At 45.6% G+C, this 26386-nt stretch overlaps 2 protein-coding genes across 2 annotated transcripts; both read left to right on the top strand.

Moving 5' to 3' along the window:
- Positions 1-2975: 2975 nt before the first annotated feature.
- LOC144607777 (interferon a3-like) lies at positions 2976-7331 on the top strand. Its single transcript, XM_078424838.1, has 4 exons — positions 2976-3107; positions 3983-4072; positions 6861-7100; positions 7203-7331. The coding sequence occupies exons 1-4, from the start codon at positions 3087-3089 to the stop codon at positions 7299-7301; spliced, it is 450 nt and encodes a 149-aa protein (XP_078280964.1). The 5' UTR covers positions 2976-3086; the 3' UTR covers positions 7302-7331.
- An 8317-nt stretch (positions 7332-15648) lies between these two features.
- Positions 15649-19212, top strand: LOC144607804 (interferon a3-like). The gene is made up of 4 exons (XM_078424906.1): positions 15649-15669; positions 16663-16752; positions 18772-19011; positions 19114-19212. The coding sequence occupies exons 1-4, from the start codon at positions 15649-15651 to the stop codon at positions 19210-19212; spliced, it is 450 nt and encodes a 149-aa protein (XP_078281032.1).
- The last annotated feature ends 7174 nt before the right edge of the window (positions 19213-26386 follow it).

Below are 26386 nucleotides of genomic sequence, written 5' to 3'. Positions count from 1 at the left end.
AGGGGTGTAAAATGAGGGTAGAAGCAATAGGTAGCAAGGTGAAAAGTAAAAGTGGCAGGCAGACAAATCCATTGCAAAAAACAAAAAGGGCCACTTTTCAACATAATTGTATAAGGGGTAAGAGTGTTGTAAAAACAAGCCTGAAGGCTTTGAGTCTCAATGCAAGGAGCATTCGTAATAAGGTGGATGAGTTGAATGTGCAGATAATTATTAATGAATATGATATAGTTGGGATTACGGAGACATGGCTCCAGGGTGACCAAGGATGGGAGCTGAACATCCAGGGATATTCAATATTCAGGAGGGATAGACAAAAAGGAAAAGGGGGTGGGGTAGCGTTGCTGGTTAGAGAGGAGATTAACGCAATAAAAAGGAAGGACATTAGGTTTGAGAATGTGGAATCGATATGGATAGAGCTGCGAAACACTAAGGGGCAGAAAACGCTACTGGGAGATGTGTACAGGCCACCTAACAGTAGTTGTAGAGTTGTGGGTGGCATCAAACAGGAAATTAGAAATGCGTGCAACAAAGTTAAAACAGTTATAATGGGTGACTTCAATCTACATATAGATTGGGTGAATCAAATTGGCAGAGGTTCTGAGGAAGAGGAGTTCTTGGAATGTATACGGGATAGTTTTCTAAACCAACATGTAGAGGAACCAATGAGAGAGCAGGCTATTCTAGACTGGGTATTGAGTAATGAGGAAGGGTTAGTTAGCAGTCTTGATGTGCGTGGCCCCTTGGGCAAGAGTGACCATAATATGGTTGAGTTCTTCATTAGGATGGAGAGTGACCTAGTTAATTCAGAAACAACGGTTCTGTAATTAAAGAAAGGTAACTTTGAGGGCATGAGACATGAATTGGCCAAGATAGACTGGCAATTGATTCTTAAAGGGTTGACGGTGGATATGCAATGGAAGGCATTTAAAGGCCGTATGGATGAACTACAACAATTGTTCATCCCAGTTTGGCAAAAGAATAAATCAGGGAAGGTAGTGCATCCGTGGCTAACAAGGGAGATTAGGGATAGTATCAAAACAAAAGATAAAGCGTACCAATTAGCAAGAAAAAGCAGCCTACCAGAGGACTGGAAGAAATTCAGAGTCCAGCAGAGGAGGACAAAGGGCGTAATTAGGAAAGGGAAAATAGATTATGAAAGAAAACTGGCAGGGAACATAAAAACTGACTGCAAAAGCTTTTATAGATATGTGAAGAGAAAAAGATGAGTTAAAACAAATGTAGGTCCCTTGCAGTCAGAAACAGGTGAATTGATCATGGGGAACAAGGACATGGCAGACCAATTGAATAACTACTTTGATTCTGTCTTCACTAAGGAAGACAAAAATAATCTGCCGGAAATAGCAGGGGACCGGGGGTCAAATGAGATGGAGGAACTGAGTGAAATCCAGGTTAGTCAGGAAGTGGTGTTACGTAATTTGAATGGATTAAAGGCCGATAAATCCCCAGGGCCAGACCTGGAGTATTGCGTACAGTTTTGGTCTCCTAACCTGAGGAAAGACATTCTTGCCATAGAGGGAGTACAGGGAAGGTTCAACAGATTGATTCCTGGGATGGCAGGACTTTCATATCAAGTCAAGTCAATTTTATTTGTATAGCACATTTAAAAACAACCCACGTTGACCAAAGAGCTGTACATCTGATTAGGTACTAAGGAAAAAAAATGAAACATACAGTAGCACGCAAACAGTTCACAGCGCCTCCTCAATGAGCCTCAAACGCTAGGCAGTAGAAATAGGTTTTGAGCCTGGACTTAAAGGAGTCGATGGAGGGGGCAGTTCTGATGGGGAGAGGGATGCTGTTCCACCGTCTAGGAGCTGCAACCGCAAAAGCGCGGTCACCCCTGAGTTTAAGCCTAGACCGCGGGATAGTGAGTAGAAAGACTGGATAGACTCGGCTTAGACTCGCTGGAATTTAGAAGATTGAGGGGGGATCTTATAGATACGTATAAAATTCTTAAGGGTTTGGACAGGCTAGATGCAGGAAGATTGTTCCCGATGTTGAGGAAGTCCAGAACAAGGGGTCACAGTTTAAGGATAAGGGGGAAGTCTTTTAGGACCGAGATGAGAACTTTTTGTTTCACACAGAGAGTGGTGAATCTGCGGAATTCTCTGCCACAGAAGGTACTTGAGGCCAGTTCATTGGCTATATTTAAGAGGGAGTTCTCCTTCAGCAGAGTCCTTGATTCCTATACACTTCCTGCCCCTCCACCTTCCTTAGCATCATCTGCAAACTTGGACTCAAGGCCTTCAATCCCCTATCCAAATTATTATTATACAATGTGAAAACAAGCGGCCTCAGCACCGACCCTTGCGGAACTCCACTATTCACGGGCAGCCAACCTGAAGAAGCGCCTCTGTAAATTGTCCCGAGTGTGCAGGGAATGGATGGGAAAGTGGGAGAACAGAAAAGTACCTTGAACGAGTGATGGTTTGTCAGTGTGGATTCGGTGGCCGACGGGCCTGTTTCGATGCTCTGTGTCTGAACTAAACTAAGGTAGACACAAAATGCAGCAGTAACTTAGCGGGTCGGGCAGCATCTCTGGAGAGAAGGAATGGGTCGTTTCGGATCGAGAACATATATTGAACTGAACTAAAGGAGTTGTGCTCCTGCAAGGTTAGATTTAACCGAATGACGGTAAAACCAAAGATACTAGTCTCTTAGTAGTATCTTTGGGTAAAACAAATGTTTTCACAATATTTCAGTGCAACAATAACCCAATACCAGTTGGTCCCGTTTCCCTTCAGCCTCTCAGCGGGACCCGAGCGGTTCACACACACGCCCACTCTCGGATGTGACCAGCCCGTCTCTTTCCCCGGGACACTTTCGCTTTGGCTGAAGTCGCGGCGCGGCCGCTTCTCCCCGGCAGACGGAGCCGGAGACTTCCCGCGGCGGCGAGAAAAGAGGAAAGGGATCGGGACCGACTTCACACTCGGTCTGATGTAAAGAACAGAGTGGCCAGAAGCATTTCCCCTCGGAGAGCAGAGTGTGGGTCAGGTGTATCGGCGCTGAGAGAGTCGCCACCATCCAAGCGGCCGTGAGCCGGCTCTCCGCACTGTCCCCGTGAGATGTGGCTTCACCGCAGTTGGGTGAGTGGAGGGGCGGCTTTAACACAATCTCTGTCCGTGGCTCCGAGGGTGAGCGCTGAAAGGCGCAGTGTTACTATAACCCGGATAAAATGCAGCCCCCAGCAATGCACAGACACAGTCACGTCCCCCTCCCCACCCCATCCCCTGCCCAGACTGAGCCTCCCCCACAACACCTGCGACCCCCTGATGTGAACCTGCGAAGCTCTGAGCCGCAGCGCCGCTTGTTCTCTCCCATCGCGGATTTCCCCGTCGCTGCTGCGGGACTCTCCCACTTTCACATTCTTTACATCAGAACGGAGACCGCTCTCTCCAGCGCAATCATTTTACTTTTCAAACATCACCTATTTTCGGATTGTATGATATTAAAGCGGGCAGCATGGCAGAGACAGCTCACAGAATCCATAGACATCGGTCTCGGCAGCACATGCGGCCGCTCCAGGATCACAAGCCGCTGCATTTCCATATCCAGAGTTTCAGTCAGCGATCAGGGACCGTTTTCGGAGCTGATTCTGGTCTCGGATCGTTGCTTTACTCAGTGTGGGTTGAAGATGGCTTTGGGCAGTTTCTGCAGAGTTTGCATTGTGTGGGTGTTGTTGTCCGGGACCCTGAGCCTGGGCTGTGAGAGGCTGCAGTTACTACACGTTCTCAACACGGATACTCTGGGCAAACTGAATGAAATGGTGAGTTGTTCCCGCTCCCAGTGACCGATCCGACACTCTCCGGGCTGTTTGTTGTTAAAGTGTTTGACTTGATTGCATTTATTTACAGTATTTCTGATTAGAATGGATAGCATGCAAAACAAAGTTAATGACTGTCGCTCGGTACACGTGCCAATATAAACCTAACCCGAGTAACGTTGACATCTTGTGTCTCAGGTTGGCCACCTCTCCCGACAGTGTGGGACTGAGCGACGGTCGTTGGAAACCAAACCCTTGGAGCTGGTGAAACTTTCCATGGGGGTTCATGTGAGTAAACTCGGCATTTTACATCTATTTGGTTCATTCCAGTTGCTTCTGTTAAAAGTTTTAACGGATCCCATCTGATCCTTTGCCGGAGATTGTGGCGTTAGTATTCAACTACTTCTGATCATGTCATCTGTTCTGCGGCCTTGTTCAACCGCCTGTGGTCCCTGTTGTGCATTCCCACCCCCTCTCTCCCGGTTTCACCTTATCTAGTTCATTCGTCCATCTATTGAGTTTATTTCAGTTAATCTCCTGGAAATCCTCTCACAGAGTCATAGCTATACAGTGTGGAAACAGGCCCTTCGGCCCAACATGTCCACACTGGCCAACATGTCCCAGCTATCCTATCCAAATGATCCAGACCTGTCCTAACCATGTACATGTCTAACTGTTTCTTAAACGTTGGGTTAGTCCCAGCCTCAATTACCTCATCTGGCAGCTTGTTACATACACCCACCTCCCTTTGTGTGAAAAGTTTACCCCTTAGATTCACAGTAAATCTTTTCCACTTCATTTTAAACCTACGTTCTCTGGTCCTCAATTCACCTACTCTGGGCAAGACTCTGTGCTTTCCCCAATCTATTCCGCTCATTATTTTATACACCTCTATAAGATCACCTCTCATCCTCCTGCACTCCAGGGAATAGAGTCTCAGCGTACTCAATCTCTCCCTTTGGTTCAGACCGTCTAGTCCTGGCAACATTCTCTTAAATCTTCTCTGTACCCTTTCTAGCTTGACAACATCTTTCCTACAAAATAGGGCTCAGAACTGAACACAATATTCTAAATGCAGTTTCACCACCCTCTTATACAACTGCAACATGACCTCCCAACTTCTATACTTAATATTCTGACTGATGAAGGCCAATGTGCCAAAAGCCTTTGTGAACACCTTCTCTTCCTGCGACTTGACCTTCGAGGAACCATGCACCTGCACTCCTAGATCTGTCTGCTCTACAACACTCCCCAGAGCCCTGCCTTTCACTGTGTAGGTCCTGCCCATATTAGCCATCCCAAAATGCAACAACTCACATTTCTATGTATTCGATCAATCATTCCTCAGCCCAACTGGCCAATCGATCAAGAACCTGCTGCAATTTCTTTTTCACAACTATCTTCACTATCCCCTCCTCTTAAATCACAAGCTGCGTCCAGCATAGGCGATGAAATCTTGACACCACTCTACCCTCCAAATGATTGAGTGCAATGAGCAATTGTGAGGTTCACTCTGGTTTGGTTAAATCTTTACATAACCCAGCAAGTCCATTGGGTTCATGGAGGAGAGGGCACAGGGGACACAATAGAAATGTACAACATTATGATCCGTGTGGATAGGGTGGACTACAGTAAACATTTCCCCATAATAGAGGTAACACCAACCAGAGGTCTTGCTTTATGGTGAGAACTAAATGCTTGGATGGGATAGAGGGAAAAAATATTTTCCATCCAGTGTGTAGTTGGATGTTGGGCTCACTGACTGAGAGGGTCCTTGAGGCAAAAATTCTAACAGCATTTAGGAGGTATCTAGACCACTTCCTTTCTTGATTCCAAGTGGTCTAAATATTGAACCTCCAAAGAATTGAAGGATCTGATGTTCATATGAATAAATCCTTCATGTGAGATGAGAGCAGGGAGGGATGATGGGTCTATTTGAGTGACCGTGTTGCACTTTGATTGTTTGACCAGATGATTTGCCTCCATTCAAGTTTAGTGTGGAAAATGCCTGTGCTGATTTTTAAAAAAAGCAATGGCGAATGCCGAACAGCTACCCCAAGGTGTAGATATAATGAACCTTTAGACAAATTGCAAGACTTCTCCTCCCATGCTCAATATCTTTATTTATGCCTACCACCTATATGTCTGTTCCTGGGCCTGTATGCGTTTAGATAACTTTTCCCTCTTCACCATCCTTTTAATGACAATGCACATCTCTTTATCACCACAGCTTGACATTCTCCGGCTTGATTAGAACAGCCACATCTTCTCTCGCCTCTCTGTAACTAAGGTCCTTCACCATTCATACCAGCCACATAAACCGTTTCACATTCTACCACAGTCCATGATACTCAGTCCAGCGCCTGAGGCCAAACTAATTGTTAAATCTTCCAAACTCCACCCCTTCCTCTCTTACCTCTGGCCTTTGTTCCATCCACCGGCCTATCAAAACCCCCACTTGCCTATGCTAATCTATTACATGACATGCTTTGGCCCAGCCTCTGCCCTTTTTAGCTTTCTTCTCCCCAACCCCTACAATCAGTCTGACAAAATGTCTTGACATAAAATGTTACCTATCCATTTTCTCCAGAGATGCTGCCTGACCCACCGAGTTACTCCAACATATTTTGTCCTTTTGATAAAAGCACATGCAATGTTCAAACATATTTATGCAATTTCACTTGGCTCTGACCTTCTTTCATTTGTGAAAGATTAGCAGGCCTCCAGTTGAACATAGAACGTACAGCACAAGAACAGGCCCTTCTGTGCATCGTGTCTGTGCCAAACCTGATGCCAAGACCATCACTTATCTACCTGCCAATACCTCGTATTCCCCCCAATCCCTGTATATCCATGTGCCGATCCAATAGTTGTATTAAAAACTGCCTCACAGATCTCCTTTAAACTGTCCCTCTCACATTAAAGCCATGCCTTCTAGTACTTACGCTTTGATTGTTTGAAACTATACCTGATTACCTGATACCTTGCCCTACTAAGACTCATAAGCATTCTATTCTAGCTTTAAAACCTACTGGATCCAGGATCTGTCTAATGTCACCATGTGTGTTTTGCACAGGCCCAGGACAGGATCGCGATTGTCCATCAAACACTGCATCACCTCCGCAGGATCTACAGCATGAACCTGAGCTCAGTAACGTGGGTCCAGGCCACAGTGGAACACTTCACACTTCTCTTGGATCGGCAGCTGAGAGAGCTGGAAGTCTGTGTCATGAAAGCAAGGACAGGGTCCAGGGCAAGGAAAAATGCCACAATTCTTAAATATTTTAAGGATCTGACAAAGTTTCTGAAACAGAAGGTGAGCTGCCACACATGACACCTTGTAATTACCAACAGAATTTGCAGACAATTCCAACCTCTTCATTATCTAATAAATTTACTTGACTTTTTCCCATTTCAGGGATTCAGTGACTGTGCCTGGGAAATAACCTACGCTGAGACCAGGGCACATTTACAACAGCTCCTTCTCATCATGGCAACAATCAGCAAGGAACACTGAAGATTTTTAAAGACTAAAATTGATGTCTATTAATTTAAAGAACACCTTCTGCTGTTGTCAGAATATGGAGTTTCAGCATTTGCTGACTTTACTATACATTATTTTCTGATACTGATGTGAATTTCATCTTGCGAGAGATGGAGAACAAAGAACATTTGGCGTGTTCTCTGTATTTAAGTGTTATTTTAATTTATTGATATTTATTTTTGTATCATTATCCTGTGAAGAAATGTGAATCTGGTGAAAATTCTCTTTCAAAGACTGGCAGCTGCTGCAATGCAGAGTTCCATGACTGGATAAGGTGCTCTGTGGTCAGCTGACCATTCTCAATGCCTTGCTGTAGCATGTCTCTGTTATGGTCGATACTATTTCACTTCCTACTCTGAAGTGAACTGGTGGCATTTCATATTGAATGATCTCAGCTATATGAGCTGTTACAATGTCCGTCCAGTTTGCTTTTGTGGAAACGGTTTGAACATTAGAATTGTAGTTTTTTGCCCCTTTAAAAAATAATTGTCCTCCATGTATCACTACTGCAATGAGACTGTGCATTGGGAGTGCACCCGCCTACCCTAAGCCCTCTCAGGCAGTGGGTTTGCTGAACAATTATGCTTAACTTCATCCTTCACCCAAAGTAATCTTTCTTTTGTATGTCAACTACAACAATCAAAAGTGGCATTTGGTGCTTCAGACTACCGTAGTTGACGCTTTGTTGCAAATTTTGCCAGTTCCGTAGAACTACCCAGGGTGGACGATGACATAAAGCAGCTCCCACCCCACCCAAAGTAATGATTATTAGCTTGTTGTCTCACTGGTCAGAATATATATAGACAATAATTTATTAATATTTTCTGTAATATATATATTTTAAACATATGTGAATAGTTCAATATCTTTGTTAATTTATTGTTTTTGAGAGATAAGCAATGGATAATATTTTTTTATAAATTAAAAAAACTTTTAATTGAGATGTGATTCTAAAGTGCTTTTGGTATTGGACATATTTTTAGCATTATATTTGATTATGCCGATCTTTCTGCTGAATGGAAATTCTCTAGATTTTAGGCACGTCCTCCACTATACGTACTCCTTCCTCTGTAATCTCAGGTGCACAGAAAAAGCAAGTGCATTCATAGTGAAGTGAATTGCCTCTGATTCTTTGATTTCATTCAAATTCTGAACAAGAATGATGAATGTTTGTGCCTGAAGTGAACATACAACATAGGCAGAAAAACACCAAGTGCTGGAGTAACTCAACAGGCCAGGCAGCATCTCCAGAGAACATGGATAGGCGACATTTCTGGAAGTGCAAGATAAGGAGATAAAGACAAAGGACATATCGTAAAGCCAGAGGAATTAAAATAGGTAGAAGGAGACGAGACAGTGGCAGAAAGGGGAGGTAGGCATTTGGTTTGCCAGTTACTGTAGTTAACTGTAGTATTGGAGAATTCAATGTTCATACCATTAAGCTGTAATCTACCCAAGCAGAATACGAGGCCTGATCCTACAGTTTAAGTGTGGCCTCACTGGCAATGGAGGAGGCCCAGGAGAGGAAGCTCAGTCTGCGAATGGGAAGAGGATTTGAAGTTACCTGCAACCGAGAGATCCAGCAGGCCTAATCAGAATCTTGGGTACAGGAGGACACATAGAAAACACCAAATGCTGTAGATGAGGTTAGAGTAGGTGCACGTGTACCTTGGCCTCACCTGCATGGACTGCCCATGTGCATGGATGGATGTGAGGGAGGAGATAAGGGGCAGGTGTTACGTATCCTGCAGTTGCTGGGGAAGGTATGTGGGATGGGGTGGGAAGGAAGGAGTGAGCAAAGGAGTTGCAGACGGAGTGGTTTATGTCCAATGTGACAAGGGGAAGGGATGGAAGATGTGAATGGTGGTGGGATCGCTTGAAATTGGCAGAAATTTCAGAGAATGATTTGTTGAATGCAAAAGCCCGTGGTGTGAAATGAAAGAACTAGGGGAACTTTATCCTTGTTCCTTCTTGGAATAGAACAGAATCATGGGACACAATGGAGACATGAGTGAGGGATCCATCTGTGACAGCAGGGGGCAAACATTTTTACTAAAGAAGGAGGAAATCTTGGATGGCTTAAATTGGAAAATAACTTGGTGGAAAATGTGGAAGAGATGGAGACATTGAGATGAGGGAATAGAATACTTGCAACATGAAGGGTGGGAGGAGGTGGCACCAGAAACATTCAGAACCAATGCATTGGGAGTTGGTGGGTTTGTAATAAATGCCTGTCAATAATCTGTCCCCTGTGATGGCGACAGAGAGATGAAGAAAGTGGAGAGGTGTGTTGGAGATAGTCCACGTGAATATGAGTGCAGGATGAAAGTTAGTGGTAAAGTTAATTAAATCAGCATGTTTTTCAAGAGTGCAGGGGCAGCCTCGATGCAGTCGCGATGTAGCAAAGAACGAGCTGGGGGATGGTACCACTGCACGTTCGAAAAAGGACTATTCCCCCTCACATGTATCCATCTATCATATCCCGGCCCTACCTCTTTTCCAATTTTCTTCACCATTCAACATACCGTCTGAAGAAGGGCCCTGACCAAAAAAATCATCTGTCCATATCCTCCATAGATGCTGCCCGTCATGCTAAGTTACTCCAGAAATTTGTGTCATTTTAATTAAATCAACGTCGCCATTCCCTAGTATCTACATGTTACTATATTGTTCACAAGTTCACAAGTTATAGAAACATAGAAACATAGAAAATAGGTGCAGGAGGAGGCCATTCGTGCCTTCGAGCCAGCACCGCCATTCATTGTGATAATGGCTGATCGTCTACAATCAATAACCCGTGCCCACCTTTTCCCCATGATATAGGAGTAAAATAAGGCCATTCGGCCTGTTGACTCTACTCTGTTATTCAATTTTGGCTCACCTATGGCTCCTAAACCCACTTTGCTGACCTCTCCCCATGATCCTTCACATCCATTCTTATCAAGAATTTGTCTAGCTGTTCCTTAGAGATATCCACTTTCGCCTCCACAGCCCTCTGTGGCAATGAGCTCAACATACTAACTATCCTGTGACTATAGAAGTTCCTCCTCACCTCCTTTCGAAAAGAGCGCCCTTTAATTCTGAGGCTATGACCTCTGGTCTTAGATTCTCCCACCAGTGGGTGGATTTGAACTAATGTGGCAGGGGGATGGGAGCATGAGCAGAGAGACAGAGGGGTGTAAAATGAGGGTAGAAGCAATAGGTAGCAAGGTGAAAAGTAAAAGTGGCAGGCAGACAAATCCAGGGCAAAAATTAAAAAGGGCCACTTTTCAACATAATTGAATTAAGGGGTAAGAGTGTTGTAAAAACAAGCCTGAAGGCTTTGTGTCTCAATGCAAGGAGCATTCGTAATTCGTAATAAGGTGGATGAGTTGAATGTGCAGATAGTTATTAATGAATAAGATATAGTTGGGATTACGGAGACATGGCTCCAGGGTGACCAAGGCTGGGAGCTGAACATCCAGGGATATTCAATATTCAGGAGGGATAGACAGAAAGGAAAAGGAGGTGGGGTAGCGTTGCTGGTTAGAGAGGAGATTAACGAAATAGAAAGGAAGGACATTAGCTTTGAGAATGTGGACCGCACCTGGAGTACTGTGTGCAGTTTTGGTCTCCAAGTTTGAGGAAGGATATTCTTGCTATTGAGGGCGTGCAGCGTAGGTTCACTAGGTTGATTCCCGGAATGGCGGGACTGTCGTATGTTGAAAGGCTGGAGCAATTAGGCTTGTATACACTGGAATTTAGAAGGATGAGGGGGGATCTTATTGAAACATATAAGATAATTAGGGGATTGGACACATTAGAGGCAGGAAACATGTTCCCAATGTTGGGGGAGTCCAGAACAAGGGGCCACAGTTTAAGAATATGGGGTAGGCCATTTAGAACGGAGATGAGGAAGCACTTTTTCAGTCAGAGAGTGGTGAAGGTGTGGAATTCTCTGCCTCAGAAGGCAGTGGAGGCCAGTTCGTTGGATGCTTTCAAGTGAGAGCTGGATAGAGCTCTTAAGGATAGCGGAGTGAGGGGATATGGGGAGAAGGCAGGAACGGGGTACTGATTGAGAGTGATCAGCCATGATCGCATTGAATGGCGGTGCTGGCTCGAAGGGCTGAATGGCCTACTCCTGCACTATTGTCTATTGTCTATTGAATCAATATGGGTAGAGCTGCGAAACACTAAGGGGCAGAAAATGCTATTGGGAGTTGTGTACAGGCCACCTAACAGTAGTAGTAGAGTTGGGGATGGCATCAAACAGGGAATTAGAAATGCGTGCAAGAAAGGTAAAACTGTTATAATGGGTGACTTCAATCTACATATAGATTGGGTGAATCAAATTGGCAGAGGTGCTGAGGAAGAGGAGTTCTTGGAATGTATACAGGATAGTTTTCTAAACCAACATGTAGAGGAACCAACGAGAGAGCAGGCTATTCTAGACTGGGTATTGAGTAATGAGGAAGGGTTAGTTAGCAGTCTTGATGTGCCTGGCCCCTTAGGCAAGAGTGACAATAATATGGTTGAGTTCTTCATTAGGATAGAGAGTGAATTAATTAATTCAGAAACAACGGTTCTGAACTTAAAGAAAGGTAACTTTGAGGGCATGAGACGTGAATTGGCCAAGATAGACTGGCAATTCATTCTTAAAGGGTTGACGGTGGATATGCAATGGAAGGCATTTAAAGACCGCATGGATGAACTACAACAATTGTTCATCCCAGTTTGGCAAAAGAATAAATCAGGGAAGGTAGTGCATCCGTGGCTAACAAGGGAGATTAGGGATAGTATCAAAACAAAAGATTAGTACAAATTAGCAAGAAAAAGCAGCCTACCAGAGGACTGGGAGAAATTCAGAGTCCAGCAGAGGAGGACAAAGGGCTTAATTAGGAAAGGGAAAATAGATTATGAAAGAAAACTGGCAGGGAACATAAAAACTGACTGCAAAAGCTTTTATAGATATGTGAAGAGAAAAAGATTAGTTAAAACAAATGTAGGTCCCTTGCAGTCAGAAACAGGTGATTGATCATGGGGAACAAGGACATGGCAGACCAATTGAATAACTTCACTGAGGAAGACATAAATAATCTGCTGGAAATAGCAGGGGACCGGGGGTCAAATGAGATGGAGGAACTGAGTGAAATCCAGGTTAGTCGGGAAGTGGTGTTAGGTAAATTGAATGGATTAAAGGCCGATAAATCCCCAGGGCCAGATAGGCTGCATCCCCGAGTGCTTAAGGAGGTAGCCCCAGAAATAGTGGATGCATTAGTGATAATTTTTCAAAACTCTTTAGATTCTGAAGTAGTTCCTGAGGATTGGAGGGTAGCTAATGTAACCCCACTTTTCAAAAAGGGATGGAGAGAGAAAACGGGGAATTACAGACCAGTTAGTCTAACATCGGTAGTGGGGAAAATGCTAGAGTCGGTTATTAAAGATGGGATAGCAGCACATTTGGAAAGTGGTGAAATCATTGGACAAAGTCAGCATGGATTTATGAAAGGTAAATCATGTCTGACGAATCTTATAGAATTTTTCGAGGATATAACTAGTAGAGTGGATATGGGAGAACCAGTGGATGTGTTATATCTGGACTTCCAGAAGGCTTTCGACAAGGCCCCACATAAGAGATTAGTATGCAAACTTAAAGCACACGGTATTGTGGGTTCAGTATTGATGTGGATAGAGAACTGGCTGGCAGACAGGAAGCAAAGGGTAGGAGTAAACGGGTCCTTTTCAGAATGGCAGGCAGTGACTAGTGGGGTACCACAAGGCTCAGTGCTGGGACCCCAGCTATTAACAATATATATTAACGATTTAGACGAGGGAATTGAATGCAACATCTCCAAGTTTGCCGATGACACGAAGCTGGGGGGCAATGTTAGCTGTGAGGAGGATGCGAGGAGGCTACAACGTGACTTAGATAGGTTAGGTGAGTGGGCAAATGCATGGCATATGTACTATAATGTGGATAAATGTGAGGTTATCCACTTTGGTGGCAAGAACAGGAAAGCAGACTATTATCTGAATGGTGGCCGATTAGGAGAAGTTGAGATGCAACGAGACCTGGGTGTCATGGTACACCAGTCATTGAAAGTAGGCATGCAGGTGCAACAGGCAGTGAAGAAAGCGAATGGTATGTTGGCATTCATAGCGAGGGGATATGAGTATGAGAGCAGGGAGGATCTGCTGCAGTTGTACAGGGCATTGGTGAGACCACACCTGGTGTATTGTGTGCAGTTGTGGTCTCCTAATCTGAGGAAAGACATTCTTGCCATAGAGGGAGTACAGAGAAGGTTCACCAGATGGATTTCTGGGATGGCAGGACTTTCATATGAAGAAAGACTGGATAGACTCGGCTTGTACTCTCTGGAATTTAGAAGATTGCGGGGGGATCTTATAGAAACTTACAAAATTCTTAAGGGGTTGGACAGGCTAGATGCAAGAAGATTGTTCCCGATGTTGGGGAAGTCCAGAACAAGGGGTCACAGTTTAAGGATAAGGGGAACTCTTTTAGGACCGAGATGAGAACGTTTTTTTTCACACAGAGAGTGGTGAATCTGTGGAATTCTCGGCCACAGAAGGTAGTTGAGGCCAGTTCATTGGCTATATTTAAGAGGGAGTTAGATGTGGCCCTTGTGGCTAAAGGGATCAGGGGGTATGGAGAGAAGGCAGGTACGGGATACTGAGTTGGATGATGAGCCATGATCATATTGAATGGCAGTGCAGGCTCGAAGGGCCGAATGGCCTATCCTGCACCAATTTTCTATGTTTCTATGAGCTCCACATACTAACTATCCTGTGACTATAGAAGTTCCTCCTCACCTCCTTTCCAAAAGAGCGCCCTTTAATTCTGAGGCTATGACATCTGGTCTTAGACTCTCCCACCAGTGGAAACATCCTTTCCACATCCACTCAATTTATGCCTTTCATTATTCTGCAAGTTTCAATGAGGTCCCTCCTTAACCTTCTAAATTCCAGTGAGTAGAGTCCCAGTGCTGTCAAATGCTCATCATATACTAACCCACTCATTCCTGAAATCATTCTTGTAAACCTCCTCTAGACCTGCTCCAGACCCAGCACATCCTTCCTCAGATATGGGGCCTGTATTTGCTCACAGTACACCAAAGGCGGCCTTAACAGCGCCTTATAGCATTACATCTCTGTTCTTCTATTACAGTTCTCTTGATATGAAAGCTAGCATTGAACTTGACTTCCTTACTACCGACTTGCAAATTAACTTTTTAGGAGTCCTGCACCTGCACTCCCAAGTCCCTTTGCACCTCCGATTTCAGGATTTTCTCTCCATTTAGAAAATGCATGATTCCAAAATTACCAAATTACCAAAATTACCAAATTACCAAAATGCATGATTCCAAAATTTGCTATGCTGAATGAGTATGCCACTTCTCTGCCCACTCTCCTAACCTGTCCACGTCTTTCAGCAGAGTCCTTGCTTCCTATACACTTCCTGCCCCTCCACCTTAGCATCATCTGCAAACTTGGCCTCAAGGCCTTCAATCCCCTATCCAAATTATTATTATACAACGTGAAAACAAGCGGCCTCAGCACCGACCCTTGCGGAACTCCACTATTCACGGGCAGCGAACCTGAAGAAGCGCCTCTGTAAATTGTCCCGAGTGTGCAGGGAATGGATGGGAAAGTGGGAGAACAGAAAAGTACCGTGAGCGAGTGATCGTTTGTCAGCGTGGATTCGGTGGCCGACGGGCCTGTTTCGATGCTCTGTGTCTCAACTAAACTAAGGTAGACACAAAATGCAGCAGTAACTCAGCGGGTCGGGCAGCATCTCTAGAGAGAAGGAATGGGTCGTTTCGGGTCGAGGACATACTTTTGAACTGAACTAAACGAGTTGTGCTCCTGCAAGGTTAGATTTATCCGAATGACGGTAAAACCAAAGATACTAGTCTCTTAGTAGTATCTTTGGGTAAAACAATGGCTTTCACAATATTTCAGTGCAATAATAACCCAATACCAGTTGATCCCGTTTCCCTTCAGCCTCTCAGCGGGACCCGAGCGGTTCACACACACGCCCACTCTCGGATGTGACGAGCCCGTCTCTTTCCCCGGGACACTTTCGCTTTGGCTGAAGTCGCGGCGCGGCCGCTTCCCCCGGGCAGACCGAGCCGGAGACTTCCCGCGGCGGCGAGAAGAGAGGAAAGGGATCGGGACCGACTTCACACGGTCTGATGTAAAGGACAGAGAGGCCAGAAGCACTTTCCTTCGGAGAGCAGAGTGTGGGTCAGGTGTATCGGCGCTGAGAGTGTCGCCACCAACCAAGCGGCCGTGAGCCGGCTCTCCGCACTGTCCCCGTGAGATGTGGCTTCACCGCAGTTGGGTGAGTGGAGGGGCGGCTTTAACACAATCTCTGTCCGTGGCTCCGAGGGTGAGCGCTGAAAGGCGCAGTGTTACTATAACCCGGATAAAATGCAGCCCCCAGCAATGCACAGACACAGTCACGTCCCCCTCCCCACCCCGTCCCCTGCCCAGACTGAACCTCCCCCACAACACCTGCGACCCCCTGATGTGAACCTGCGAAGCTCTGAGCCGCAGCGCCGCTTGTTCTCTCCCATCGCGGATTTCCCCGTCGCTGCTGCGGGACTCTCCCACTTTCACATTCCTTACTTCAGAACGGAGACCGCTCTCTCCCGACACCTTCCAAATTTAAAGCGCAATCATTTTACTTTTCAAACATCACCTATTTTCGGATTGTATGATATTAAAGCGGGCAGCATGGCAGAGACAGCTCACAGAATCCACAGACATCAGTCTCGGCAGCACAGGCGGCCGCTCCAGGATCACAAGCCGCTGCATTTCCATATCCAGAGTTTCAGTCAGCGATCAGGGACCGTTTTCGGAGCTGATTCTGGTCTCGGATCGGTGCTTTACTCAGTGTGGGTTGAAGATGGCTTTGGGCAGTGTCTGCAGAGTTTGCATTGTGTGGGTGTTGTTGTCCGGGACCCTGAGCCTGGGATGTGAGAGGCTGCAGTTACTGCAAGTTCTCAACACGGATACTCTGGGCAAACTGAATGAAATGGTGAGTTGTTCCCGCTCCCAGTGACCGATCCGACACTCTCCGGGCTGTTTGTTGTTAAAGTGTCAGTGATTACACGGAGTCTGTTCTCCAGTATTTCTCTGTCTGGGGTTGTTTATATTCTACACTCTGGATCTTCCCCTTCGCTCCACCTACTCGACATGTTTGACTTGATTGCATTTATTTACAGTATTTCTGATTAGAATGGATAGCATGCAAAACAAAGTTAATGACTGTAGCTCGGTACACGTGCCAATATAAATCTAACCCGAGTAACTTTGACATCTTGTGTCTCAGGGTGGCCACCTCTCCCGACAGTGTGGGACTGAGCGACCGTCGTTGGAAACCAAACCCTTGGAGCTGGTGAAACTTTCCATGGGGGTTCATGTGAGTAAACTCGGCATTTTACATCAATGTGGTTCATTCCAGTTGCTTCGGTTAAAAGTTTTAACGAATCCCATCTGATCCTTTGCCAGAGAATGTGACGTTAGTATTCAATTACTTCTGATCATGTCTTCTGTTCTGCGGCCTTGTTCAACCGCCTGTGGTCCCTGTTGTGCACTCTCCCAACCCTCTCTCCCGGTTTCACCTTATCTACTTCATTCGTCCATCTATTGAGTTTATTTCAGTTAATCTCCTGGAAATCCTCTCACAGAGTCATAGCAATACAGTGTGGAAAAAGGCCCTTCGGCCCAACTTGTCCACACTGGACAACATGAGGTACCACTAACCAGAGGTCTTGCTTTATTGTGAGAACTAAATGCTTGGATGGGATAGAGGGAAAAAATATTTTCCATCCAGTGTGTAGTTGGATGTTGGGCTCACTGACTGAGAGGGTCCTTGAGGCAGAAATTCTAACAGCATTTAGGAGGTATCTAGACCACTTCCTTTCTTGAATCCAAGTGGTCTAAATATTGAACCTCCAAAGAATTGAAGGATCTGATGTTCATATGAATAAATCCTTCATGTGAGATGAGAGCAGGGAGGGATGATAGGTCTATTTGAGTGACCGCGTTGCACTTTGATTGTTTGACCAGATGATTTGCCTCCATTCAAGTTTGGTGAGGAAAATGCCTGTGCTAATTTTTTTTTAAAGTAATGGCGAATGCCGAACAGCTATCCCAAGGTGTAGATATAATGAACCTTTAGACAAATTGCAAGACTTCTCCTCCCACGCTCAATATCTTTATTTATGCCTACCACCTATATGCCTGTTCCTGGGCCTGCATGTGTTTATATAACTGTTTCCTCTTCACCATCCTTTTAATGACAATGCACATCTCTTTATCACCGCAGCTTGACATTCTCCGGCTTGAGGAGATCAGCCACATCTTCTCTCGCCTCTCTGTAATGAAGGTCCTTCACCATTCATACCAGTCATCGGCACGGTAGCGCAGCGGTAGAGTTGCTGCTTTACAGCGAATGCAGCGCCGGAGACTTAGGTTCGATCCTGACTACGGGTGCTGCACTGTAAGGAGTTTGTACGTTCTCCCCGTGACCTGCGTGGGTTTTCTCCGAGATCTTCGGTTTCCTCCCACACTCCAAAGACGTACAGGTATGTAGGTTAATTGGCTGGGTAAATGTAAAAATTGTCCCTAGTGGGTGTAGGATAGTGTTAATGTACGGGGATCGCTGGGCGGCACGGACTTGGAGGGCCGAAAAGGCCTGTTTCTGGCTGTATATATATGATATGATATAAACCGATTCACATTCTACCACAGTCCATGATACTCAGTCCTGCGCCTGAGGCCAAACTAATTGTTAAATCTTCCAAACTCCACCCCTTCCTCTCTTACCTCTGGCCTTTGTTCCACCCATCGGCCTATCAAAACCCCCACTCGCATATGCTAATCTATTACATGACATGCTTTGGCCCAGCCTCTGCCCTTTTTAGCTTTCTTCTCCCCAACCTCTACAATCAGTCTGACAAAGTGTCTTGACATAAAATGTTACCTATCCTTTTTCTCCAGAGATGCTGCCTGACCCACTGAGTTACTCAAGCATATTGTGTCCTTTTGATAAATCCACATGCACTGTTCAAAAATATATATGCAATTTCGTTTGGCTCTAACCTTCTTTCATTTGTGAAAGGTTAGGAGACCTCCAGTTGAACATAGAACGTACAGCACAAGAACAGGCCCTTCTGCGCAATACCAAGTATCCCCCCCAATCCCTGTATATCCATGTGCCGATCCAATAGTTGTATTAAAAACTGCCTCGCAGATCTCTTTTAAACTGTCCCTCTCACATTAAAGCCATGCCCTCTAGTACTTACGCATTGATTGTTTGAAACTATACCTGATTACCAGATACCTTGTCCTACTAAGACTCATAAACATTCTATTCTAGCTTTAAAACCTACTGGATCCAGGATCTGTCTATTGTCACCCTGTGTGTTTTGCACAGGCCCAGGACAGGATCGTGATTGTCCATCAAACACTGCATCACCTCCGCAGGATCTACAGCATGAACTTGAGCTCAGTAACGTGGGTCCAGGCCACAGTGGAACACTTCACACTTCTCTTGGATCGGCAGCTGAGAGAGCTGGAAGTCTGTGTCATGAAAGCAAGGACAGGGTCCAGGGCAAGGAAAAATGCCACAATTCTTAAATATTTCAAGGATCTGATAAAGTTTCTGAAACAGAAGGTGAGCTGCCACACATGACATTTTGTAATTACCAACAGAATTTGCAGACAATTCCAACCTCTTCATTATCAAATAAATTTACTTGACTTTTTCCCTTTTCAGGGATTCAGTGACTGTGCCTGGGAAATAACTTACGCTGAGACCAGGGCACATTTACAACAGCTCCTTCTCATCATGGCAACAATCAGCAGGGAACACTGAAGATTTTTAAAGACTAAAATTGATGTCTATTAATTTAAAGAACACCTTCTGCTGTTGTCAGAATATGGAGTTTCAGCATTTGCAGACTTTACTATACATTATTTTCTGATACTGATGTGAATTTCATCTTGCGAGAGATGGAGAACAAAGAACATTTGGCGTATTTTCTGTATTTAAGTGTTATTTTAATTTATTGATATTTATTTTTGTATCATTATCCTATGAAGAAATGTGAATCAGGTGAACAATTCTCTTTCAAAGACTGGCAGCTGCTGCAATGCAGAGTTCCATGACTGGATAAGGTGCTCTGTGGTCAGCTGACCATTCTCAATGCCTTGCTGTAGCATGTCTCTTATGGTCGATACTATTTCACTTCCTACTCTGAAGTGAACTGGTGGCAATTCATATCATATCATATCATATCATATATATACAGCCGGAAACAGGCCTTTTCGACCCACCAAGTCCGTGCCGCCCAGCGATCCCCGTACATTAACACTATCCTACACCCACTAGGGACAATTTTTACATTTACCCAGCCAATTAACCTACATACCTGTACGTCTTTGGAGTGTGGGAGGAAACCGAAGATCTCGGAGAAAACCCACGCAGGTCACGGGGAGAACGTACAAACTCCTTACAATGCAGCACCCGTAGTCAGGATCGAACCTGAGTCTCCGGCGCTGCATTCGCTGTAAAGCAGCAACTCTACCGCTGCGCTATCATATTGAATGATATCAGCTATATGAGCTGTTACAAGGTCCGTCCAGTTTGCTTTTGTGGAAACGGTTTGAACTTTAGCTTTTTGCCCCTTTTTATAAAAAATTGTCCTCCATGTATCACGGCTGCAATGAGATTGTGCATTGGAAGTGCACCCGCCTACACTAAGCCCTCTCACGTGGTGGGTTTGCTCTACCATTATGCTTAACTTCATCCTTCACCCAAAGTAATCTTTCTTTTGTATGTCAACGACAACAATCAAAAGTGGCATTTGGTGCTTCAGACTACCGTAGTTGACGCTTTGGTGCAAATTTTGCCAGTTCCGTAGAACTACCCAGGGTGGACGATGAGGACATAAAGCAGCTCCCACCCCACCCAAAGTAATGATTATCAGCTTGTTGTCTCACTGGTCAGAATATATATAGACAATAATTTATTAATATTTTCTGTAATATATATATTTTAAACATATGTGAATAGTTCAATATCTTTGTTAATTTATTGTTTTTGAGAGATAAGCAATGGATAATATTTTTTTATAAATTAAAAAAACTTTTAATTGAGATGTGATTCTAAAGTGCTTTTGGTATTGGACATATTTTTAGCATTATATTTGTTTATGCCGATCTTTCTGCTGAATGGAAATTCTCTAGATTTTAGGCACCTCCTCCACTATACGTACTCCTTCCTCTGTAATCTCAGGTGCACAGAAAAAGCAAGTGCATTCATAGTGAAGTGAATTGCCTCTGATTCTTTGATTTCATTCAAATTCTGAACAAGAATGAAGAATGTTTGTGCCTGAAGTGAACATACAACATAGGCAGAAAAACACCAAGTGCTGGAGTAACTCAACAGGTCAGGCAGCATATCCAGAGAACATGGATAGGCACATTTCCGGAAGTGCAAGGAGATAAAGACAAAGGACTTAACGTAAAGCCGGAGGAATTAAAATAGGTAGAAGGAGACGAGACAGTGGCAGAAAGGGGAGGTAGGCATTTGGTTTGGCAGTTACTGTAGTTAACTGTAGTATTGGAGAATTCAATGTTCATACCATTAGGCTGTAATCTACCCAAGCAGAATACGAGGCCTGATCCTACAGTTTAAGTGTGGCCTCACTGGCAATGGAGGTGGCCCAGGAGAGGAAGCTCAGTCTGCGAATGGGAAGAGGAATTAAAGTTACCTGCAACCGAGAGGTCTAGCAGGCCTAATCAGACTCTTGGGTACAGGAGGACACATGGAAAACACCAAATGTTGTAGATGAGGTTAGAGCAGGTGCACGTCTACCTTGGTCTCACCTGCATGGACTGCCCATGTGCATGGATGGATGTGAGGGAGGAGATAAGGGGCAGGTGTTACATATCCTGCAGTTGCTGGGAAAGTAGGTGGGATGGGGGTGGGAAGGAAGGAGTGAGCAATGGAGTTACAGACGGAGTGGTTTATGTCCAAGGTGACAAGGGGAAGGGATGGAAGTTGTGAATGGTGGTGGGATCGCTTGAAATTGACCGAAATTTCAGAGAATGATTTGTTGAATGCAAAAGCCCGTGGTGTGAATAGTAAGAACTAGGGGAACTTTATCCTTGTTCCTTCTTGGAATAGAACAGAATCATGGGACACAATGGAGACATGAGTGAGGGATCCATCTGTGACAGCAGGGGGCAAACATTTTTACTAAAGAAGGAGGATATCTTGGATGGCTTAATTTGGAAAATAACGGTGGGAAATGTGGAAGAGATGGAGACATTGAGATGAGGGAATAGAATATTTCCAACATGATGGCGACAGAGATATGAGAGATGAAGAAAGTGGAAAGGTGTGTTGGAGATATTCCACATGAATATGAGTGCAGGGTGAAAGTTAGTGGTAAAGTTAATTAAATCAGCAAATTTTTCAAGAGTGCAGGGGCAGCCTCGATGTAGCAAAGAAAGAGCTGGGGGATGGTACCACTGTATGTTCGAAAAAGGACTGTTCCCCCTCACATGTATCCATCTATCATATCCCGGCCCTATCTCTTTTCCAATTTTCTTCTCCATTCAACATTCCATCTGAAGAATGGCCCTGACCAAAAAAATCATCTGTCCATATCCTCCATAGATGCTGCCCGTCGTGCTGAGTTACTCCAGGAATTTGTGTAATTTTAATTAAATCAACGTCGCCATCCCCTGGTATCTACCTGTTACTATATTGTTCACAAGTTCACAAGTTATAGAAACATAGAAACATAGAAAATAAGGAGCAGGAGGAGGCCATTCGGGCCTTCGAGCCAGCAACGCCATTCATTGTGATAATGGCTGATCGTCCACAATCAATAACCCGTGCCTGCCTTTTCCCAATGATATAGGAGTAAAATAAGGCCATTCGGCCTGTTGACTCTACTCTGCCATTCAATTTTGGCTGACCTATGGCTCCTAAACCCACTTTGCTGACCTCTCCCCGTGATCCTTCACATCCATTTTTATCAAGAATTTGTCTAGCTGTTCCTTCGATATATCCACTTTGGCCTCCACAGCCCTCTGTGGCAATGAGCTCCACATACTAACTATCCTGTGACTATAGAAGTTCCTCCTCACCTCCTTTCCAAAAGAGCGCTCTTTAATTCTGAGGCTATGACCTCTGGTCTTAGACTCTCCCACCAGTGGAAACATCCTTTTCACATCCACTCAATTTATGCCTTTCATTATTCTGCAAGTTTCAATGAAGTCCCTCCTTAACCTTCTAAATTCCAGCGAGTAGAGTCCCAGTGCTGTCAAATGCTCATCATATACTAACCCACTCATTCCTGAAATCATTCTTGTAAACCTCCTATAGACCTTCTCCAGACCCAGCACATCCTTCCTCAGATATGGGGCCTGTATTTGCTCACAGTACTCCAAAGGCAGCCTTAACAGCGCCTTATAGCATTACATCTCTGTTCTTGTATTCCAGTTCTCTTGATATGAATGCCATTGAACTTGCCTTCCTTACTACCGACTTGCAAATTAACATTTTGGGAGACCTGCACTCCCAAGTCACTTTGCACCTCCGATATATTCTAAGATGTATAAGACAATAACTGCAGATGCTGGTACAAATCGAAGGTATTTATTCACAAAATGCTGGAGTAACTGAGAGAAGGAACTGAGAGAAGGAACAGGAGAGAAGGAATGGGTGACATTTCAGGTTGAGACCTTTCTTCAGACTGATGTCAGGGGGTGGGACAAAGGAAGGATATAGGTGGAGACAGGAAGATATGGGGAGATCTGGGAAGGAGGAGGGGAGAGAGGGACAGAGGAACTATCTAAAGTTGGAGAAGTCGATATTCATACCACTGGCCTGCAAGCTGCCCAGGCGAAATATGAGGTGCTGTTCCTCCAATTTTCGGTGGGCTTCACTATGGCACTGGAGGAGGCTCATGACAGAAAGGTCAGACTGGGAATGGGAGGGGGAGTTGAAGTGCTCGGCCACCGGTAGACCAGTTTGGCCAATGCGGACCGAGCGCAGGTGTTGAGCGAATCGCAGGTGTTGCGAGTGTGGGGAGGGGGAACAAGAGCAGAGCGGCGGGATGTAGAAGAGACGCTAGTGAGAGCCTCATCTATAATGGAAGAGGGGAAGCCCCGTTTCCTGAAGAATTAGGACATCTCTGACGCCCTGGTGTGAAACGCCACTGTATGTTTCTTTCTTTTTTCCTAATCAGATGTGCAGCACTTTGGTCAATGCGGGTTGTTTTTAAATGTGCTATACAAATAAAATTGACTTGACTTGACTTGACCTCATCCAGGGCGCAGATGCGGCATAGACGGAGGAATTGGGAGTAGGGGATAGACTTTTTGCAGGGGACCGGGTGGGAAGAAGTGTAGTCCAGATAGCTGTTCTCCTTTGACTCCTCCCACTTCCTCCAAACCAGAGGCGTAGCTATGGCCACTCTTATACTTGTTTACTTAGGCTTGTATACACTGGAATTTAGAAGGATGAGAGCTTATCGAAACGTATAAGATTATTAAGGGGTTGGCCACGTTAGAGGCAGGAAACATGTTCCCAATGTTGGGGGAGTCCAGAACAAGCGGCCACAATTTAAGAATAAGGGGTAGGCCATATAGAACTGAGATGAGGAAAAACTTTTTCAGTCAGAGAGTTGTCAATCTGTGGAATTCTCTGCCTCAGAAGGCTGTGGAGGCCAATTCTCTGAATGCATTCAAGAGAGAGCTGGATAGAGCTCTTAAGGATATCAGAGTCAGGGGTATGGGGAGAAGGCAGGAACAGGGTACTGATTGAGAATGATCAGCCATGATCACATTGAATGGCGGTGCTGGCTCAAAGGGCCGAATGGCCTCCTCCTGCACCTATTGTCTATTGTCTATTGTCTTATGGGCCCTAGCTACGCCTGCCTCTATCTCCGCTACATCGACGACTGCATTGGTGCTACCTCTTGTAACCATGCAGAACTCACTGACTTCATACACTTCACTTCCAATTTCCATCCTGCCCTTAAATATACCTGGACTATCTCCGACATCTCCCTCACGTTTCTGGACCTCACCATCTCCATCGCAGGAGATAGACTAGTGACGGACATTTACTATAAACCCACAGCCTCGCACAGCTATCTGGACTACACTTCTTCCCACCCGGTCCCCTGCAAAAAGTATATCCCCTACTCCCAATTCCTCCATCTGCGCCCGGGGTGAGGTGTTTCACACTAGGGCATCAGAGATGTCCTCATTCTTCAGGAAACGGGGCTTCCCCTCTTCCATTATAGATGAGGCTCTCACTAGGGTCTCTTCTACATCCCGCAGCTCCGTTCTTGCTCCCCCTCCCCCCATTCGCAACAAGGACAGAATCCCCCTCATTCTCACCTTCCACCCCACCAGCCAGCGGATCCAACAAATCATCCGCCAATAATTCCGTCACCGACAATGGGACCCCACCACTGGCCATATCTTCCCATCCCCTCCCCTCTCTGCGTTCCGCAGAGACCGTTCCCTCTGTAACTCCCTGGTCCACTCGTCCCTTCCTACCCAAACCACCCCATTCCCGGGCACCTTCCCCTGCAACCGCACGAGATGCAACACCTGTCCCTTTACCTCCCCCCTCAACTCCATCCAAGGACCCAAACAGTCTTTCCAGGTGAGACAGAGGTTCACCTGCACCGCCTCCAACCTCATCTATTGCATCCGCTCCTCTAGATGTCAACTTATTTACATCGGCGAAACCAAGCGCAGGCTCGGCGATCGCTTCTCTCAACACCTGCGCTCGGTCCGCATTGGCCAAACTGGTCTCACGGTGGCCGAGCACTTCAACTCCCCCTCCCATTCCCAGTCTGACCTTTCTGTCATGGGCCTCCTCCAGTGCCATAGTGAGGCCCACCGGAAATTGGAGGAACAGCACCTCATATTTCGCCTGGGCAGCTTGCAGCCCAGAGATATGAACATCGACTTCTCCAACTTTAGATAGTTCCTCTGTCCCTCTCTTCCCCTCCTCCTTCCCAGATCTCCCTCTATCTTCCTGTCTCCATCTATATCCTTCCTTTGTCCCGCCCCCCTGACATCTGTCTGAAGAAGGGTCTCGACCCGAAACGTCACCCATTCCTTCTCTCCTGAGATGCTGCCTGACACTTCCTGCCCCTCCACCTTCCTTCGCATCATCTGCAAACTTGGCCTCAAGGACTTCAATCCCCTATCCAAATTATTATTATACAACGTGAAAACAAGCGGCCCCAGCACCGACCCTTGCGGAACTCCACTATTCACGGGCAGCCAACCTGAAGAAGCGCCTCTGTAAATTGTCCCGAGTGTGCAGGGAATGGATGAGAAAGTGGGAGAACAGAAAAGTACCTTGAACGAGTGATGGTTTGTCATCGTGGATTCGGTGGCCGACTGGCCTGTTTCGATGCTCTGTGTCTGAACTAAACTAAGGTAGACACAAAATGCAGCAGTAACTCAACGGGTCGGGCAGCATCTCTGGAGAGAAGGAATGGGTCGTTTCGGGTCGAGAACATACTTTTGAACTGAACTAAACGAGTTGTGCTCCTGCAAGGTTAGATTTAACCGATTGACGGTAAAACCAAAGATACTAGTCTCTTAGTAGTATCTTTGGGTAAAACAAAGGCTTTCACAATATTTCAGTGCAATAATAACCAGTTGGTCCCGTTTCCCTTCAGCCTCTCAGCGGGACCCGAGCGGTTCACACACACGCCCACTCTCGGATGTGACGAGCCCGTCTCTTTCCCCGGGACACTTTCGCTTTGGCTGAAGTCGCGGCGCGGCCGCTTCCCCCGGGCAGACCGAGCCGGAGACTTCCCGCGGCGGCGAGAAGAGAGGAAAAGGATCTGGACCGACTTCACACTCGGTCTGATGTAAAGAACAGAGAGGCCAGAAGCACCTTCCCTCGGAGAGCAGAGTGTGGGTCAGGTATATCGACGCTGAGAGAGTCGCCACCAACCAAGCGGCCGTGAGCCGGCTCTCCGCACTGTCCCCGTGAG

The sequence above is a fragment of the Rhinoraja longicauda genome, chromosome 29, assembly GCF_053455715.1.
Source record: "Rhinoraja longicauda isolate Sanriku21f chromosome 29, sRhiLon1.1, whole genome shotgun sequence".
Taxonomy (NCBI): Eukaryota; Metazoa; Chordata; class Chondrichthyes; order Rajiformes; family Arhynchobatidae; genus Rhinoraja; species Rhinoraja longicauda.
The sequence above is the reverse complement of the archived record's forward strand: the minus strand, read 5'-3'. Positions and strand labels throughout refer to the sequence as shown.